Source organism: Canis aureus, unplaced genomic scaffold (genome assembly GCF_053574225.1).
Source record: "Canis aureus isolate CA01 unplaced genomic scaffold, VMU_Caureus_v.1.0 NW_027326405.1_RagTag, whole genome shotgun sequence".
NCBI lineage: Eukaryota > Metazoa > Chordata > Mammalia > Carnivora > Canidae > Canis > Canis aureus.
The window spans coordinates 160,454-182,160 of record NW_027554410.1 but is presented as its reverse complement, the minus strand read 5'-3'; the positions used below and the strand labels follow the sequence as shown (position 1 = coordinate 182,160).

General features: G+C 43.4%; 1 protein-coding gene across 1 annotated transcript in view; it reads right to left on the bottom strand.

The window, feature by feature from the left end:
- The window catches only part of LOC144309444 (intermembrane lipid transfer protein VPS13D-like), a 192,002-nt gene that overhangs the window by 11,946 nt on the left and 158,349 nt on the right, over positions 1 to 21,707 (bottom strand). Inside the window, exon 39 of the mRNA XM_077890491.1 lies at positions 2,233 to 2,406. Coding sequence (XP_077746617.1) covers positions 2,233 to 2,406 — 174 coding nt within the window. The remainder of the gene's footprint in view (positions 1 to 2,232; positions 2,407 to 21,707) is intronic.

Genomic DNA, 21,707 nt, shown 5'->3' with positions numbered 1-21,707 from the left:
GACTTGGGACAATTTGAAGAACAGTGAAATTGACCATCAGAGCTCCCATGGCTCCACAAGGTCCCTGGCCCCCTCATCATCTGTTTTGCTAGATCTCAGGGCAAAAGCAGACCTGGCCCAAGATGCTCTACCTTAATGCTGCCTTTCCCTGCAGACTTCTCACTGCAAAGGAGAACCACTTGAAGAGAGCCAGGATAAATCCTAAAGAATGCCACCATCACCACTGAATTCCAGACATGGGCATGTGGGTGGAAAATATATTTTAGGGCAGTGACTCATGGTAAGTTGCTTCCTCCAGTCCCTAAATGGTACTATTCAATGTCAAGCTACCTCAGGCTCTGGCTGATAAAAGCAGAGGGAGAGGGAACCTAGTGTCGTGAGCTGTGCTGGTCAGGATACATATACATATACATATACATATACATATACATATACATATACACATACACATACACATACATATACATATACACATATACATACGTAAATATATACATACATATACGTTTTGTATAACTTACCCAAATTTATGAAGACCATATGTATCAGTCACTGCTCTGTACGCTCCAAGTGAAAGAAATCCAACTAAAATATGTTTGAACCAAAAATGTCATACAGTGAATTAGCTTATATAACCAGGAAGCCTAAGTACTTAAAGCTGCCTGCATCTAGGGTTCAAACAAGTCATCTTCTCCCCATCTATCCCTCAACTGTGCTTTCCTTTGGCTTCAGGCTCTGAAGGACGCAGACTCCAAGACTGCAAACATGGTCATTCATCATTCTAACTCTACACCAAAGTAGAGAAAGCCCATCCTCAAAAGTCATCTTTTTGGGTTGCTTGGAGCTGTATCTTGGAGGCGAACAATAGTTACATAATCACAATTCTGTAAACACTATCAATTATCAGGAAAGAGTGGCATAACTAAACCCCAAGAACGGACAGGGGTGTTAAAGAACTAACTCCTTGCCTGTGATAATAGGAAGTCCACAGACAGTGTCTAAAATGGATAAATCCAAAGCTAGAATTACCAAGATAGGTGGGGAGATAAGCACCAGAAGATTCAGCTAGAAGTAAGCATGCCCAGAGAGCTGGCTCAGGAGGGAAGGTGGGGATGGTCAAGGGGAAGAAACTGCTGTGGGTCATTATGTTTCCTCACCATTTGATGTCATACTATTTGAACTGTAAACTATATATAATAATAATAACTATTGGGGAATTTTAAAAATTCATTATTTTTGTCCAGCTTTATTGAGGTATAATTGACAAATTAATAATTAAAAAGAGAGCCAGGATAAATCCTAAAGAATGCCACCATCACCGCTGAATTCCAGACATGGGCATGTGGGTGGAAAATATATTTTAGGGCAGTGAAGATGACTAGCTATAGGGCACCTAATTCTAATTGCCATATTTTAAAAGAGTGGGAAGAACCAACTTCCTACAACAGAATCCAGGGGGAACATTAGCTATTCCACTTTTGAGAGAAATGGTTGCATTAGTCCTTGTTTGATGACTTTAGTCAGCTGCCAAGTAAGGATATATCTGGGGTTCAAATAAGAAAGCCTCTCAAAAAATGGAAAAAAAAAAAAAAAAAAAAAAAAGCTCCCACTCCAGTGTTCAGAAAGCAGTTAAAAACAGATCTGACTGGATTGGGAAGGTGAGAATTAGCCCAAACTATAATAATAATATAGCTAGTCTTTTTTTTTTTTTATTTAAGATTTTATTCATCCAGGACTGCCCAGTTGGCTCAGCGATTTAGCGCCGCCTTCAGCCCAGGGTGTGATCCTGGAGTCCCGGGATCGAGTCCCAAATCAGGCTCCCTGCATGGAGACTGCTTCTCCCTCTACCTGTGTCTCTCTGCATCTGTGTGTGTGTGTGTGTGTGTGTGTGTGTCTCATGAACAAACAAAATCATTAAAAAAAAATATTTATCCATTTGAGAGAGCAAGTGAGGGCACGAGCGAGGGTGGGGGCACAGGGGAGGGGCAACAGACTCCCCACTCAGTAGGGAGCCTGTTGTGGGCTGGACCCCAGAACCCTGGGATCATGACATGAGCCCAAGGCAGAGGCTTAACCAACTGAGCCACCCAGGTGCCCTATAGCTAGTCATCTTCAAGTGCTTCCAGCAGGCCAGAAACTCTCCTAAGGATATTATCTTAATCCTCAGGTCAACTGATATTTTCCCCAATTTACAGATGAGGAACTGAGGCTCAGATAGTTTTGGGAACTTACCTGAAGTCACACCCTCTGGCCCCTCTGCCTGAGGCTAGGAGGCCATAGTATGTTGTGCCTTTACTTCTGTTTTCTAATTGCCAATCTTCAGGGCTATATCTCAAGGGGCCCGTGAAAACCATAGCTTCACATTGCTTGGTTGTCCTGAACGCCCACACTAGTGTAGGGAAGGTCCTGTAAACAGTATGGGGTAGAGCTGGTGTTCAAACCTAAGCATTACCGCCTACCAAGCCCACTTGCTCTGCCACTGAACTATGTTAACTCTCTAATTAGAATTAGAGTTGGGTGAGAGTCCTCCCTCTACCATTTATTTATTAGTTTTGAGGCCCTGGGACCCCAAGTTACTTAGCCTCTCTCTGAAGCCTGTTTTCTTATCTGTGCTATTGAAGATAACAATGGCAACCTACCTTCCCAGTGGTTGACAAGGACCAATCACAATTCCTATCTAGCAAACAATAGAAGCTTCTCTTTTGCCCAAATGTTAATAATCCCTTACCCCTCAGCTCCTAAAATAAGACAAAGGTTCTTATGTTTTCTTATGCTTTGGATCCGCTGGTGCTGAGGGCAGAGGACAGCAGAGGTGGTTAGGCCTAAATTCTTGGACCCCATCCCAGAGTGACTCTCCAGGGAAGGGATGGGGTTCAGGAATCTACACCTTGGACCTGTCTGCAGGGAATTCAGATACCTGCAGTTCTCCTACCTGGCTTTTTAAATAAGTCTGTGGAGTTCTTGAAATCTAAGCTGACAGACCAGTGGCCTGTGAGCTGAGTTTGCTAGTGTTTGAGCCCTTCCTGCACAGGCCTCCAGCTGTGTCTGCATCCTTCCTTTCCCCCCTCATCCAATCTGTCTTTATCTCCCCTCCCATCCTAGCCCCATCCCCTTACTCTGTTCTTAAGTCCAACTTCCTCTCCACTCTTGGGGACCTCCCCTGAGCTCAGCCTGCACTCCTACCCACCAGCCACTTCTCTGCCAGTCTCTTCACCTGCAATGCCCCTTCCTCTATCCACCTGCAAGACTCAGATAAAAGCTGCCTCTTCCAGGATAACCTTCAAGCTCTCTTCTCTTTGCATGTGACTTTATTACTGTTCAAATGATAGAGCAGTGTGAATTTTTTTTTCTGGCTGGAAACTACCTCGTGGACTCATGGCCCATGAATGGTAAAAATGTGCACCAGAGCAAGATGAAGAGAGGAAGACAAGCAGCGGGGCTGAGAGGCCTGAGAAGTAAGAGAAGACCAAGAGACAAGGGCTGGGCTCCTGAAAAACCAGACAAAAGATTACTATGTGGGGTTCCCACAGCTTTTGCAGACAGTGGCTGTGCAAAAATTCATTGGAAGAACTGAGGAATAGTGCTCACTTCGGCAGCACACATACTAAAACTGGAAGAACTGAGGAATATTGCTTGCTTGCTCCATTTGGGGGAGGGCATGCTTGAGTCAAGACACTGATGGTATTGATGTGCTAATTATTACCAGAAACACTATCCTTTTGCCTAGGAAATGGGATTTCCCTAGTAAATCCCTTACTTTCCACCTTGTTCAACACCCAGAAAATACTTTGCCTCTATCTCTTTATTCCTAACTTCCTCCTCAACTATTTTTTTAAATATTTTATTTATTTATTCATGAGAGACACGGGCAGAGGGAGAAACAAGCTCCATGCAGGGAGCCTGATGGGGACCTATTCACGGGTCTCCAGGATCTGGCCCTGGGCTGAAGGCGGCGCTAAACCGCTGAGCCAACCGGGCTACCCACACGTCAACTATTTTTTTATTTTATTTTATTTTTTTTTTAAATTTTTTTATTGGAGTTCAATTTGCCAACATACAGAATAACACCCAGTGCTCCTCCCATCAAGTGCCCCCCTCAGTGCCCATCATCCAGTCACCCCCACCCCCCGCCCACCTCCCTTTCCTTCTCTGATTGACTTACTTCACTCAGCATAATACCCTCCAGTTCCATCCACGTCGAAGCAAATGGTGGGTGTATTTGTCATTTCTAATGGCTGAGGAATATTCCGTTGTATACATGAACCACCTCTTCTTTCCATTCATCTTCCGATGGACACCGAGGCTCCCCGTCCTCAACTATTACCCATACTGAATGCACTCAGCCTCATCTAGTCTGAAACCGAGAAGTGGTTCTCACTCCCGGAGAGATTATTACCAGAGAAGCAGCCCCCACACACTCAGGTGCCACATCTCCACCAGCCATTTTTTTTTATAAACGGCAACGGGCACTGAACCCGAACCTTCCCAGAAACGGTCACAGAACCCCTGGCCCAGGTCAGTGGAGCTTGCTTCCAAGAGGTGCCCTGTTCCCAGGCCAGCCCTATAAATACTCCCAAAGTCCCCCTGGACATGCAGTTAGTAGTACCTCTGCCTCTGGGCACTGTCCCCACACTCAGGCCTACGCTCCCCGCTGGACCAAAGCCTGCAGGTGAGAAGTGACCAAAGCAGACATCCCCCCTCTCACACACTTTGGACCTTTTGTTCTGAGTCCACCTGCAAAAGAAATGTCAACTCTACCGAGGAAAGCAGACACACAAGTACCTGGCTAGATGAGAAGAACCAGATCCTCCAGGTTTGTGCCTCAGGGGCTGATGGGCAGGTACCTGAGAAAGTCCCGAGGAGGAGGGAGCGGTGAGCTAAAGACGCCCTGTTGGTACAAGATAGGGTCAAAACACGTATACTTTTTTCCCTCAGAGCCCCCGGGCTGCAAGCACCACCAGCGCCCATGCCCTCAGGGAGGCAAAAATAGCGTAGACGTCACTGGTCTGATTTTACCAGTGGGAACCTACCCCTCAGGAGGCCAACGTTACACGCATGGCGCTGCGGCCAGGCGAGATCACGGACCCAGAAGCCGGGATCTAGTCTGACGCAGACACTGCTAGAGGCGGGCCTTGGGCCAAGCTCCTCTTAGGTCGGTGACCTCGCTTAGTGGCCTCACCTCTGCAGGCGGATCTCCCTCTCCCCTTAGTGGAGTCCAAGCCTCCCAGACCGCTCACCCGCTGGCCGTTGGGGAACTCGGCTTCGGGAACGTTGGCCCCGCCCCGCGGCTCCTCCCGCCCCGCCATTGGCTCCGCGGGCCGGGGGCGGGGCCGAGCGCCCAACCGCCGGGTTGGCGTCAGGCGCCTCGAGCGCAGTTTCCGGGCGTCGGTGGCGGAGAGGCCGGAGCGTCGGGTCGGAGGCTGAGAGGCTGCAGCGGCCAGGAGCGACCCCGCCCCCTCCCCGCTCGCTCTGGTGAGTCCGGGGTCAGGGGGAGGAGGGGGGAGGGGGGCGGGGTCGAGATGCGAACGGGCGGCGGGCGCGTTCCGTGGTCCCGACCCCTGGTCGCCTTTGCGCTGTCCTGCTTCAGAACCCTTTGCCTTCCCCGTTGTAAGCCCGCGCCCTACCCCCTCGGAGCCGAGCCTTCAGCCGGCACAGCCCCTGCTGACCGCCCCCTCCATCTTCTCCCGACGGGGACCCGAGCCCAGCACGTACCCCCACCCCCTCGCCCCTGGCGTCGCGTAAATGCAGCCACACTCTTGACCCCCTGGGAGTCCAGTTCCAACCCCGAGCGCAGACACATCCCTCCTCCGCCCTCTGAGGCATCACATCCTCACCCCTCAACCCCTGTGGCAATCCCGGTGCTCCACGCCAACCTCCCCTGAGCCCCACCGCTATGGCTTTCCCCTTTTCTGACCCAGCTTTCTTATCCCAGTCCCGGAAGGTCTGCTCAGCCCTAACACCCACCTCCACCCACCCTTATTCAATGCCTGCCATCCAAGCGGATGCCCTGTTGAGCTCACCCCCTTCTTGATAGCTCTGATCTCTGCCCTATCCCAATCTCCCACACAGGAGAAACCTCCAACACAGCAGGAGACCCCTGTTCAGACCGCTGGAGAGGTTAAACCTTCCACAACCCAGCAGGACACCCTGGCTCAGGATTCACAGGCCCCTGAGGAGGGTGAATCACCTTCAACCCAGAAGGAGGCCCTGGCTCAACTTCCAGGGACTCAGGAAGAGAAGGAACCTTCTCCACCCCAGCAGGAGGCCCCTGCTGAGCTTCCACAAATCCCTGAGGAGGGTGAACCTTCCTCAATACAGGAGGAGAGCCAGGATCATCATGCACAGACTCCTGAGAAAGCTAAACCTTCTTCAACCCAGCAGGAGGCCCCAACCCAGTATCCACAGGCCTCCGAGGAGGGAGAACCATCTCCAGCTCAGGAAGAGGCTTCCACTCAATTTCCACAGATGCCTGAGAAGAGTGAATCTTTAACTCAGGAGGAAAGCCAGGGTCAGCATCCACAGACCTCCGAGGAGGTTGCACCTTCTCCAATCCAACAGGAAGCCCCAGCTCAGCACCCACAGGCCTCCAAGAGGATCAAACCTCCTCTAATCCAGGAGGAGTCCCCAACTCAGCACCCTCAGACCCCAGAGGAGGGTGAGCCTTCTCCAAACCAAACAGAGACCCCAGCTCCGTATCCAGAGTCCCTTGAGGGCATTGAACCCGTTCCGGCCCAGTCAGAGGCCACAGTTCAACATCCAAATCCCCTAGGGGAGGTTAAACCTTCTGCAACCCATCAGAAAGCCCCAAGTCAGCATCTAAACACCTATGAGGAAGTTAACCCTTCTGCCACTCAGCAAGAAGCCACAGCTCAGCATCCAGAACCTTCTGGTGAGGTTGAACCATCCCCAACCCAGCAGGAGGGTCCAGCTCACTCTCCAGAGCATCATGTGGTAACAGTTTCTCCTCTAGGTCAGAGTCAAGCTGAGCTTTTACTCTCCCCCAGAGTCACTGTTAAACCTGTGGATCTGGCACTTATAACTCCAGAGTCCACTAATGAAGTTGAAACTTCTCTACCCCAACAAGAGGCCTCAGCTCAGTCTGCTGTGTCCCAGGAACACTTGAAACCTTCTGCAATCCAGCAAGAGTTTCCAGAACAACTTCCAGCCCCTGCTGAAAATGTTGAACCTTCTCCAGTCCAGCAGGGAGTCCCAACGCAGACTGGAGATCTTCCTGAGGAAACTGAACTTTCTCCAAGCCAGCAGTGGAGCTCATCTCTGCCTCATAATAAAGATTAGTCCATCAATTATATCAATTCAGGCAATTTACGAAATGAAATCAACAAGAATCACAGAGATTCAAGATATCAGTGACTCTAATCCTATAATAATTCTCTGATCAAGGTTTATTTTTTTCTTTAAATAATTGTTACAGTTGAAGTCATTGGGTAATCCCAGCAAACAAAACTACAAATCCTATTAAAGAGTTTTTGCATACAATTCTGTATAAGAAATGCCTGATTAAATTTTGTCCGACAGAACTAAGTTGATGGGTAGTAGATTTGCAAGTTTTTGAAAAGAGGGAATAGAGGGAGGAAGGAAGTAATTTAAGGTCATGGTTTCTAATTTGTAAAGTTCATTTATAATATTCTTTAGGGTAATTTGCTGATGACAGTAAAGCTTAAGGAGATAGATCAAGCTAATTCATTAACTGCTCTATCTTCTTGGAGAGGATTAAGAGATGGAGGAGCAATTGGTCTGCAGAATTTCAAGCACCAGGGGAGTTCTGCAGACTCAGTCTGTGGACAGAACTAGCAGACCAAAATGATAGATCATTTGGCTGAATTACCTCCTTCAGTCTCAGTAGGGTAATCACCATCATCATCTCAGGAATAGATTTTTTTTTAAAATCCACAATAATAAGAATAGTAAATAATAACTGTAATGGTAATAGGAAGAGTAACTCCTGACATGCATTAGTCATTTGCCAGGTGCTAGCTTATTTTATAAGAGGCTTCATTTCATTTCATCTTTCTCACAACCTATGAGAAAAATTTTATTCTTTCCCTGTCTTTTCAAGAAAATTGAGGTACAGAGAAGTTACATAATTTGGTCACAAATGAGGAGGCAAAGCCTTGTTTTAAACATAATCAGTCTGATTTCAGAACCACATTTTACTGTTCTTTATAAGTGGATTGCCAAGTTAAATGTTCTATCCCTTGTGTTTCTATTCTGTAGAGAAATAGGTAATACTTTTCTCTAAAGACAAAAATTACTTTCTAACACCCAGTCATTAGTGAAGAGGGACAAAATAGGATAAGAAAGGGGGCATCTGGGTGGCTCAGTTGGTTAAGCTTTTGGCTCTGGTCACAATCTCAAGGTTGTAGGTTTGGGCTCTACACTCAGACTCTCAGAGTCTGCTTGGGCTTCTTTCTCTCTCCCTCCCTCTGACCCTATTTACTCCTAAAGTAAATAAATAAATCTTTTTTAAAAATAGGATAAGATATAAGGAAATAAATAAAAGGGAAAATGGAGTATAAATTCAAAATATTTTAAGAGGCATGGACGCTAACTATTCTAACAATGGTGATTTGAATCATTTCTTTCTTTCTTGTCAGTTTGGCACACAAGCAAGTCATTCAACCTCTTTAAATTCCGGTTTCCTTTTTTAAAAATTAATTAATCTATTTATTTATTCATGAGAGACACACACACACACAGAGGCAGCTATATAAGCAGAGGGAGAAGTAGGCTCCCTGTGAGGACCCTGATGTGGAACTTGAACCCAGGACCCCGGGATCACACCCTGAGTCAAAGGCAGATTCTCAACCACTGAGCCACCCAAGCATCACTAAACTCCAATTTCCTCATCTTTACTTTGAGTATTATAAAGACCAATGATGTAATGTAGGTAAATAAACCTAATATAGCACCTAGATCAGTGAAATGATGGTGATTGCATTACCAGTGTTAAGATTAGAATGTTCTCTCCAAGCAATTGGATAAAAATTATGGAAAATAATTGTGTGTATTCTTTCAAAATTTGTTCCTGAAATCTTACCAAGTGTGTTGGAAGCATCTTTAGTCTTCCATACCATGAGTGATCTAGGGAGCAGCAGAGTAGCAGGAGCTTCTTAAAAATGCAGACACTGTGGCCACACCTCAGACCTGCCAAATCCGAATCCCCAGGAGTGCTTTAAACGTTGAGAAGTACTGGTTCATAGAAATGGGAAATGAACTGATGGCGTGCATACACAGGCAGAGGAAACAGTGAAAATCCTTGATTTCTGGTTCAAATAATTGGAGACTGAAAAGTTAAAGAAGTTTTTCCCCTCATGTGTTTTATTGTTGTTGGTTTGGTTTGGTTTGTTCCATTGTTTATTCGAGCTAATAGAAACAAAAGGACCACAGAAGAGGAGATATCGGGAATAGGACACTTTAGTAATGGAACCAGGTCCCTGAGGTCTTCTTGAACTCAGAAAGAAATAGGATGGAACACAAAAGTGTCTGGTTTGTCGAAGGGAATCCAGTCCTTCCAAGATAGAGAAGAAGGGGCCCAGATGCAATTCATTGTGTGGGTACCTCTTCAGCAGGAAGCTAAAGAAGTTAGTGAACAAAGAGCAAGATCTCAAGTGAGATGTGAGTAGAGCTGCCTTGAAGAAAGGAACAATGGTTTATGGAGGATGGGAGAGAGGGATAATTACAGATATAATGACCTGAAGAAATACTGAAGCAGGTATGAGGACTAGGACATTTGCCAGAGTGCTTCCCGGGCCTGAAAGAAGATGAGCCTAACCGGGAAGCCATCCTGCCAGGCTTTGGCTTACTTTGGTTCCAGAAAGGTGGAGAACTCTTTCTCTGAGAGCTTGAAAATGCAGGTCCATGGTGATTGATGGAATGGGGACTCTAACGTGTGTGATTCATTGGTCAGAAGATGAATTACAGTGGGTTGGATAGGTGAGGTGAAAATGAGCCTGGTGGCAGGAATTATCCATATCAGAATAAGGAAATGTATAAGAGAGGGATGAGATAAATAAAGGCAGAGCACAATGGGCTCAGGGGTTATAGCAAGAGCCATGAAAGGCATTTGGTTGAACATCCAGATACTATGGAGACTCTAATTGTCATGTGCATTTGGTCCAAACTAGTTTTGAAAAAGAGGGAGAAAAGGAAGGAGAGAAAGAGAGAAAGAGAATGAGAGACAGAGAGGAGAACCGATTGCTTTCTGGGACAGCACTTCAGGCTCTGAAGTCAGAAGAGTACACCCTAAAGTATGATTTTATACTAGTAAGGTTAGGGAAATGAAATGTCTTCCTCCCCAGGACTATAAAAGAGCCATGAGAAAAAAAAGCTAATTCCCCATGCCCAACAACAAAAATATCAAATGGAGCCATCCCCATTCCAGAAACACAAATGAAAATATAGAGAGACTCACATGAAATCATTGTGTTAATTTATCTAATTAGTATTGCTTTTCTGTAGAACAATACATCTAAACTATTATGGTCCATGTTGGAATTAGATTTTTTTTTGTCCCCACTATTTTCCAAGAGAAACCACTTTGTCAGACCAGAATGAGACATTGTCCTATTGTGGATTACTTGTTTTTTGCTATTCTGTAACTTAAAGAAGCTTAGCTTTACACAGTCAGTGCCCACCATAATAACACCATAACACCATTCCCCCATGATTTGAAGATTTAATTATATTGACATAAATGACAGACTCTAAGGAGGTCCCAATAGAAGTCACAGTAGGTTTTTGCAGTGTTTGTATGTATGTGTTTGTGTGTCTGTGTGTGTATAAAAATGTTATTCTCTCCAAGCTAACCTGCATTGAGTATTTTAGATTGAAAAGTGCATACCTTTGATTAAATATGTTAATATTCTATTTTTTAAGATTATTTATTTATTTATTTATTTATTTATTTATTTATTTGAGAGAGTTAGTGCTCTAGCACAAGCACAGGGGTGGGAGGGAGGGCAAAAGGACAAGGAAAGGGAGAAGCAGACTCCCTATTGAGCAAGGAGCCTGATACCAGGCTCTATCCCAGGATGCTAAGATCATGACCCAAGCCAAAGGCAGATGCTTAACTCACTGAACCGCCCAGGTGCCCCAAATATGTTGTTAATATTCTTATCTCTTCATGAGTATTGTGGTCAGAAATTCTGTTTGTAGGCAGCAACTGGTAGCAAGACCTGGAATAACCAATTCCCTAGTGCTCCTGTGCCACCTATCCCCCAACTTGGACTTGCCTAAGACCTAAACTCAATCACTAAGTGCATCAAAAGCTTTGGAGCTTGAATTTTGGGATCTGTCTTGAGTTTTCATTCAAGCTCTGCCACTTTGCTTTTTGTGTTATTTTGGATAATTTATTTAACCTCTCTATGCTTGTTTCTTGATCTTAAAAATGGGGTAATCAAAGCCTCTGGCACCTAGGCACTGTTGCGAGAATTCAAATGAGATACTGTGGTAGGAAAGCGCAGCACAGTTTCTGGCTTATAATACATGCCTAATAAATGCATGCTCATATTATGTTCTTCCTTTCAGAGATACAGTTGAAGGAAAGTTATTCCCCCATACCTTGAGTTATTATTAGTAGAGCTATTGGTCTGAAATTCAAGTTGTTAACGTCACTTTTAACTTCTTGGAAGGACACTGCTTTCCTACACTGAAGACGAAAGGCAATTCAGTTGTGCCCCCATCTCCCACCAGCGGATAGCTCTCTGCCAGTTTCCTCAAGATTTCCTTTTAGTCACCTCCAGCTGAGTCTATCCTGGTACATTCTGTGCTACTTTTAAAACCCTACAAGCCAAGAAAACAAAACACACACAAGTGGGTTCACAAGCTGAGAACCACAAGCAGAAGCTCCAGGAATCCACATGCCTGCAGGCACTGAAGCTGCAAACACCACCTTGTTTTAAAGCTGTGCCCGAGGTCAGAGAACCCCAAGAAACATTTCTGTTTCAGCCATAAAGCATCCAGCACTTGCACACACCATTGGAGACTCAGCTGCATTTGCTTCAATCAGCAGATTGAACATCCGGAGCTCAGAAAACAAAGAGCTCCTTGCTAAAGGCAAAATATACAAAGTTCCTATTGGAAAGGGGACTTTTTCCTGGATCTCTTGCTATTAAGATAGCATTTACTTCTCTCTTGTCTGGAACCACATCCAAGTTGATAAGTCCTATGAATGAATGTAAATAATACTTCCCGCAGGAGTTTTGCACATTCTCAAAGCAGAGGGCCAGGTGACACGGGAAGCAGAGAAATGCCATTTTGAACAAGTCCTTCATGTAAGTAGGTCTCCCGATAATTTTTTCAGGAAGAGATCCTGGGGCAAGCTCATCAGTCTTTTTAATCCAAGAGGTTTCCTATTTTTAAAAATTATACAGGTAAAGGAACTGGCCCAGAATCATGTGTATGTTTATACAAAGGGTTGGACTGGTCAAGGGGCTGCATTTCCTTACTAGGGCCACTCAGAGTTGGAGAGGAAGACCCTGCTTTAGAAAAGAGTCCCCCTTGTAGGTCTCTGCCAGTGAGACAATAGTAACCCAATTAAACAATTCCCGAGAAAGCCAAGAGCAATGAAGTGAAAACCAATGAGGTGAAAGCCACTTGGATCGTTCCTGGATGAGGCTGCCAAATCAGTCACAGAGAACCTGAAGAGGGGACATTTTAATGAGGAAAAAGTCCTTGCAACAGACCTTGGTCTTCAACTCTCAATTCCACCTGGAATCATCACTAGGCAAGTTGGTCTGAGAGGTTTATGAAATTTGAAGAGTTTAAGACTCCCTCAGCCCAAACCAAGCTTTCATGAGTACAGCCGAACACACAAAAACTGCAGAACAAACAACAAAACCCGAAAAAGTTTCCTGCTCATCTCACTTTATATGTTGTCATCGTTAGCTTTCACCATTTAATTTTTCTGTTGAGCCCGTCTGGCAGCACAGTTTGGACTGTACCTCATACTTCTCTGCGCACAGACCCTGTCTACATGCAACACTGCTATAGAAGCCCTCCAGGTTCCCCTGAGGCACCACACCTCCCAACTCCCCGCCACGGCCCTCAGCTGGCCGGTCCTCAGAGGCTACCCAGATGCCCTTTGACACCCCAAACCAAGTACTTGAGACATGCATGGGACCTACACATTTGGACTGGCTCATAGCCAGGGGATGGAAACAGCTGTCTGTAGTCTGCTATGATATTGCTGTGGCAGGGGCATACAAAGAAGATCCCAGAAGCTCTCTCCAGGGCCGATCTCCACCACAGGCACAGCAGAATCAGAGTGAGACAACAGGATTACTCAGCAAAGGTGTCTGATTGAGCAGGAGCTCGGAGAACACAGAAAAACTTCCTACAATACTGGAAAACAATGTAACCTGCTCCTGGTGGTGAGAGGAATGTTACTGCTCTGAGTCCATGAGAACATTCAGATGCTCACAGTGTGTGGAGCAAGCCAGGAAGCGTCATGGTTGCCTGTCAGTAGCTTCTTGGCTGTCTGTTGCCACAATGCCTCCATCAGAGGCGAGGCCGATTTCAGGTGAGCAGGTGCTCCTTGGAATGCACAACACACTCCTTTCAAAATGTAGGGTCGCGCCCTTTCCATTTCCCACAAACTGGCCTATAAAAGCATTCTTGAATTTGGGGAAGAAATCATGCAAAAGGAACTTGTATTTCACTACGGTTTCTTTTCCCCAGGCATCACAAAGGCTAAAGAGAAAACGACAGTACAAAGCAGGGCAGAGGCTGTTTACCTGAAAACACACAGCTTGAAAATAAAGGTTGGCTTCCACTCACAGGCAGGAAATGTGCCCTGATATCTCCTTCACCTTTTCATGAAGCCTCCGCACCCATATCCTGACAGCAGGTGGGGGTGATGGGCATGTGATGTGACAATACCAGCACAAGGGGGCTGAGCTGGGGTAATGCATCGGGATAAACTCTAGTACGAGTGGTCACTAGAGCATACTGCATTTTAAGCAGATAATGGCATGGCAGGCCCACTGAGTGTTCTCTTAGCATTTGCTTTCCATTCCCAAGTGACCCATCATGGGCCACAGCATTTTCTATGACATTAAAAAAGGAGCAGTTGTGAAGGTTTATAATTTGATAATTGGTAGAAGAATGTCTGCGAATAAAAATTTTAGAGATGGCCATTTCAGCTTCCACCATAACTAACCTAATGAAAATTCCATCTCATGAAAATTCCTTTTCATAATTCATGAAAAGCTTCAGAACGTCAAAATGAAGTAATAAAATGTCAGAAATGATTCAGGAGCAATATAAAAACCAACAGTTTTGTTATTGGCTGCTGTTTATGTCACTTGCAATGGCACTTGGTTTCCTTGATTCTTGGTGGCACTAGACATACAATAGATACTACAAGGTAATCAATCGGTGAGAATAATCCACACAGATGGCCACGTGACACTGTTCGAGACCATCTGACATATACATATCTTTCTTTCTTTTTATTCTGTGAGATTATGCCTTGGGATCCTTTTCTAAAAGCATAAACTCATCGTGAAAAAGCAAATCCACATTTTGTAAAAAGAAGCTTGTTACTCTGGTATCTAAAACTTAATATTTCTTCATTCTGATAGACCATACACGGGTCCTTTTCTAAAAGAATAAACTAGTCACACACACAAATAATGTAGGAATATGGCTCCTTTGTTTTAGAATCTATAATATGAATTCACTTTTTTAAATGACGAGTTCATACTTTTTTTTTTTTTTTTACGAGTTCATACTTTAACACACTGTACATCATATCCCAAATCAGACAATAAAGGTTTAATATGTGAACCCAGAATGAGTTTCCTGGTTAAGTACCAATGCCTGCTGGGACATTATCACTAAATAACCTCACCAGAATATGGACAGAAATTAGCTCTGACGTCCAGCCTCGGTGTGCTGCATGCCCTCTGTGGGTACGCTGTTCTATGGAGAAGGTGCTGGAATTGGGGCCAGAGTCAGAAAGATCCTCAACTGTCCTCTCCGGGATTTTGTACTACCTCCAAACCTGGGGTTGGTCTTTAATTTCTCTTTAAGAAACCAGAGCCAAGGAGCAGCTGGTACTGTTTACTCGCTTGCTGCACCTGTAGTTCTGCTTTGCAAGGCACAGAAATGGATTTTCTCCATGAAACATGAATTTCTAGAGCTGGAGTTTACCCCATCATTCACGGGGACACAACACATCAAAAGCAGGAAATGAGAAAATGGCATCATTAGCGGACTGTTGAGGCTCTTCTCTTTTGTTTGCCTTTAAAATTAATCTCTTCCTGTTCACGACTCAGTGATGAAAACATCTTCCTTTGAAGATGAATTAACTGAAAAGTGCATTGAGGAATTTAAGATTTATAACATAACCACCTTGAACCCTCCGTTCTTGGTGAACCCGGAGAATAGCTTCAGGCAGAAATTATACATTCCTGGTTCCTCGATTTATGTCAAAATGATTTCTGAGCCTGCCATTCCTAACTCCTACATGCAACTGGACGCAATTTGACCATTAGCACTGGGTAAAAAAAAAACAATGTTCTTGAATTTTTCATTCCTTAGGTGTGTCCTGGTCATTTTAGGAGCTAAAGCTTGAGCGTTGCCTGAGTCAGTCCTTGTTTCAAGAATGCTCTGTTGAGCAGAGCCCTCAATCCTGACGACTGTGGAAGCAGGGACTTTCCCTGCCATCAAGAAGCTTATAGTTCATCTAGAAAGATAAAGTCAGTGCATATGGTACTTAAAGTGCCTAATTGTGTAATCATAATTTTATGGGCGGCCTTCCATGGCAACTTCTTAAGGTTTCTTCTTGCTAGTTTGACATTACTGTTGTCCAATGTAATAATCTCTAGAACTGCTCTACCCTGTAATGCGAACCACTAGTTGTGTCCAGCTATTGAGCACTTGATCTATGGCTAGTGCCATAAGCTAAAGAGATAACATTTTGGATATGTTGAATTAAATACATATTATTACTACATTAATTTAACCTGTTTATCTAGAATATATAGGTATTGTTCCCATTATATTCCTATTAGCACTGCCCTGCACTTTGACTCCCCGTATTCATAACCAGATAAAATTAAGACATACATAATTTATTTTTTGTTCCTTCTATAATTCATTCATTCATTCACGATAGGTGCTTTCATTTCCCCACTTTATGAATGAGGAAACTGAAGCAGACGGAGAGGTGTGAGGTGCGGTGCGGGGTTTAAACTCAGGCAGTCTGACTCATCTAGCATGTTTTACTCTAGTAATCCAGGGAAGAAACTATGAGGGTCAGAACCAAATGCGAGGTGGTGGATTGGAAAAGAAAGAATGAACTGAGGTGATATCACAAAGGCCATATGAACACACCACAGTGACCAGTTTGCTGTATGGCTTAAGGGAATAGAGACAGAGTTGACTCCCAGATTCCTGGCTAGGAAGATGGTATCACCAAACAAAATAGGAGACATGTAGGAGAATTACATATAAGTGAAAATGATGAATTCAACAGTCAAATTGTAAGAAATCCAAGTGGAAATGTCTAGTAGGCAGAGATGGATAGATAGATAAACAGATAGACAGATATGGGCCCCAAGGGAGATATTTAGGTTGGATATATCAATTCTTATTCATTTGCCCCCTCATCCTCTCCCCACTATCCCCCAATGGCTTTTGCCTTTTGAATTACAAGGGAGCTTCATAGTTGAATGAAACATCGTTCCTGACTTAAACATTCATTCAAGATTCTGCACAATTGGGTCCCAACCTTTTTGGTAAGCTCTCTCCTTCTCTGTGTAACATACGCTTTGCTCCAGCCAAACTAATTTATGTGTATAACCTTGACACTAGTTGCACTCTCTACACACTTGAAGAAGGAGATTTAAAGGGAACTGAGCCATCAACAACACAAAATGTGGAATCTAATGCTTTCCCTAAGACTTATTATTTTAAAGATTTTACTTAAAAATAAAATACGGACACGGAGAGAGGCAGAGACATAGGTAGAGGGAGAAACAAGCTCCCCGTGGGGAGCCCAATGTGGGACTCGATCCCAGAACCCCGAGATCACACCCTGAGCTAAAGGCAGATGCTCAACCACTAAGGTACCCAGGCGTCTCTTTCCCTAAGATTTATAGGAATTTGTGGTGTAGTGGGAATAAAGAAGGAGGTTACATTAACAGAATCACTTCAAGTATTAAAAAGTTTCAATTGCCATAGACACAGCTCTGCTGGCCATTAACAGATGGTAATAGCAATTGTTAGTGTGGAATCACTTTGGATTTATGCACAATTAGAGTTTTTTGTGACCTGAGTGGTTTGTCACTAGGGAGGATCTGTGATTAGTTTATAGCTCTACTTAACCTTCCTGCTATTGTGTTCTCTCTTTTTTGTGTGTGTGTGTGTTCTTTTTTATATGAGTTAATCAGTCATGGAAGTCAGCCCTCTTCCTTAATTTCAAGGAAACAAACAAACAACCCCATCCAAACATAACAAAACAAAACAAAACAAAACCAAAACCAAAAAAATAAAAAAAACCTAGTAGCAAAGCAAAACCAAACCAAATAAAACCAAACAAACAAACAAACAAACAAACAAACAAAAAAACTTAATAGCAAAGCAAAACTAAACCAAAACAAAAATACCACAATGGAAAAAAAAAAAAAACCCCACCCACATAAGACATTTGTTACAAGAAATGAAATACAGAATCCCAAGAGATGGGAAGACAGACAACCAAAAGAATGAAATAATTAACACTGCATATTAGACTGGCCCATCACAGAAAGCCCCTCCCCTTAGCTTTAGTCTTCTTTTGCAACCTTTCCCTTTCTCTCCTCTCCTCTCATCTTTTCAGCAGCAAACCTCTGACCTCCCATTTCCTTAAGCAAATCCCTCTATCCTCCACCCCACTGCAATTTTAGGGGCCCCTCTGAGTACCTCTGCTCAAGATCCTCAGCTAAAGGAAAGGGATCCTCCCCTTCCATGGAAGACAAATGTACCTGCGATCCTTGGTTACACAAACTCTTCTTTCTAAGTCTTTGCTTCTCCTCTGGTTCTTCTTAAGTTCCTAACCAATTCAAGCCCCAATTCAATTCAAGGAAGCAGATCGCCAGTTCCCCTTCCCCATAGAAACGGCTTCTCCCCCAAAGCCCCCAGCTCTCATACTGCTACAAGCACCTTTACTTCTCTAGGTGGACAGTTTCCTGAACTTGCTTCATATACTTCCTATTTGCACTTCATTCGAGGATAGGTTCTATGTGGCTCACACTAATCATCTTGGTACAGACTGGTTAGATTGACCTCCAAATCTGTACACATGGAAATAATGAATTAAAAAAAGACCAAACCCTGATATACTCTTCTCTTATTTCATTTTGGGTAACCTACAAGGTGATCCTTAGAATGACCTGTTTGGAAATGAAAATGGTGAATCAATAACTCTCCTGTAATTATATATTTGAAATCCCATCTACACCCTGTTATGCTTCGTAAGTGGATTTCAGATTTGCACGGGAAACAGATTGTGCTTTGCCGCTGCATTTACCCAGTGGATTTGCTAATAATTTAGGAAGTTTAGCAAATATGATGCAGTGTAACTTGTAATATTTATTTGCTCTCTCAGCTGTGATTTTAATCCCCTAAATAACAAGCTCAGACAACAAATTATTGATATGCTTTGTGTTGTTTATCAATATTTACTTAAATTTATTTTAGAAAAAAAATCCAGATGGGGGCTATTTAACATAATTGAGCATTAAACTGTTTGATTTGGTACTCACTGTTTTTGAATATACACAATAAACACACAGAAGTTATTGATGCAAACCTATTTGTTCTTGTCTACAATAGGAGATTAAAAAGGGCAGGGTTATTTTTCATCCAGGGAAAAGCGAGTTAGTTGAAATACAATTTGTTTTGCTTCTTTTACTTGAAAGCACATTTTAAACCAGGCAAATGGATACCATATGGCCTAGCTGTCACTTAACTTGACATTTAAGGACAATACACTGTTTGCATCCTATTTGCAGTTACTGCGCAGTGCTTGTGTGGTCCTGTATCTCCCTTCTTCATGATAAATTCTTCCTTTCCTCAGCTTCAGAAAAGTACGAAGCAGAGTTATGTTAATGAAAATATATTTTATACATTAGTCACTTGAGCTCTGTAAAATGTGTTTGGCAAGAACATTTTTGAGAATATTTCAGAAATCTCTGTGGGCTTATTATGACAGATGAATGAAGATCAGAAGGTAGTGGTATGATTTACATTTGACAATAAAAGGTTGGAGGTTGTCCTGGAGGTGTGGGGCTCTATCCCGAGCCTGGAACAGTAGTAGTAAGCAGTACTTGAAGCCCAAGATCCTGCTTCCACATTGCCACACCTGGTCTTTCTTCTCACCTTTAAGAACACAGTCTGATTTTTTGTTGTTGTTGTTCATTCTTGTATCCCTAGTCTCTGGAATAGTGCTGGAATATAAGAAGCCCCCCATATATATTTGCTGAATGCATGAAATCTAGCAGACTCATTCCACTATTATTCTTTGATTATTCTTCTGTTATAACTAATTCTGTATTTTTAAAGCCATTTCAGTCCTTATTCCTCTTTTCTAGGTGAAAATCACCTGATATCTTCTGATCTTGATTCATCGGTCATAATAACCATATAGGAATTTCTAAAATACCCAGTATTTTAGATATTACATAGATACTTCTATCTATGTCTTTAAGTAATCTGCATACGGGGGCTATACTGTCAGAAATTTATTTGAGTGAATTTGAATCACCTTTGGAATAGAGACATCAAGGATATCTCCAAGTTAGAGTCCTGCCCTTCAGTTTGACCAGGTGGGGAGTGTGACATGCTGTTCCTCTCTTCCTTTGTTTAGGAGGTGATGCACGTAGAAGGAGTAGTGGTGGGAGGAAAAGATTCTTCAGGGAGATTTTCTTTTTATTTTGAGATAAAATGGAATGCTATTTACTTGAGGTCTACTTTGAATGGAGCCTCTGAGTGTTTTCGACTAAGGCCATTTAAGTGGGATTTAAAAAACGCGGCTTACTTACTATCCCAGTTTTTGTTTTCCTAGGGAACTTCAAATTACACCTTTCTGTTCCAGGGTTGAGCTGCAGTCAGAACGCTCAATTAAAATCATCCGTAAACTGGAAGAATGTGCGAATGTTAGCTTAGGAACTTAGTAATTATAAGAATTCATTTAGTTGGCTCTCTACACAGAGCCTTAAATCACAAGTGAAAACTAAAGGAAAAAGAAAGAGTTCCAATTCTGGATGCCTCTTTGGTCCATCAGGATAGAACCCCCTCACATTCACCGAAGGGCCATTGGACAATTTTGAGAATTCCTGCTCTAAAGAAGAAAGATATCCAAACTCGTATCCAGCAATCTTTTCCTGGTGCTCTGGCTCAGCAGATAAAGAGGAAGTAACACTTCTTACTTAAGTGTATTTCTCCTTAAGGATAAATGTTTTATTGGCCTAATGATTCAGATTCATAAAATAAATCTATTAGCAATATTGTATTAGGGACTACTGATATCCCAAATGAAACCTGCCAAATAAGAAATTGAGAATTGTTCCATAAATATTCCTTAAGCAGCTTACTTTATATAAAGTGTCTATCTCTTAGAATTTTAACTTTTATCTTTCTACTATTCTATTCTCCTGGCTCTCCCTCAGTTCACACACACACACACACACACACACACACACACATCAGTGTGTATATAAAGCATACTACATAGTGTATGTATATTTGTATATAGATATATACTTTAATAAATTATTGATACCACAGTCATTCTCTCCTTCACCTTCCCTCCTGCTTTCATTGCCATCCTGGATGCACATTCTTTCCTTTCCAGCCTAGCTTTCAAAGCCCATCACTTAAACTCCTCTTTCATAAATATGCTTTTACCCCATGCTCCTTCCACCTCACTCAGGTGGCAAAATTCACAACCACAGATCAACCTAAATGTCTAGTCTTTAGATCTACCCCTGGTGACCTATCCCTAACACCAGTGAGAAATCACGGTTGTACAGATCAAGAGCACTATAAACTTTTGGTATCTAACATTAACTTGGTTCTCAAAACTGCCCTGAAAACTCTGCCATGGATTGGGTTTCTTTGAAGCACCCATGACAGGAATTCTTGCACAGGGATTTATTGAGAGAGTGCTCACAGGAAAATGAGCGTAAGAAAAGCAGGATGGGGCAGGAGGGGAAAAAAGCAAAGTTTTAATTCTAAGTGGAAAGTGGCTTTTGCAGGTTCCATGGAAGCTCTGGGGCAGGCCAGTCAGTCATAGATGTTGGCTGCTGCGCCCCAATCAGGGGGTGTGGGGGGGCCTAGGAGAGCCAAGGCTTACTCTTCTAGGTGAAGCCATTCTCAGTGCCCAGAGGGGGAGGGTGGAAGCCACTGGCCGCCAATATGCAGAAGCACCAGCCCAGAAAGGACCTGGATGAGCCCTACATCTCTTCATTTTCTTTAGTAAGCTTTCTTGATTATTCTTCATACAAGTACTCCAAGCCTCTTTTTTCTCCTACCTCTGACCTCATCATTTCCCTCATCATTCTCAGCCCAGGACCTTGCCTCTGTTTTCTCAGAAAATACAGAAACCCAATTTGGAGTCCTACTGTGGCTTCAAGACCAGAATGTCCTGACTTTGCTTATGTCTCTAGTTTCTACCTTATTCACATTCATTCACTGTTTAA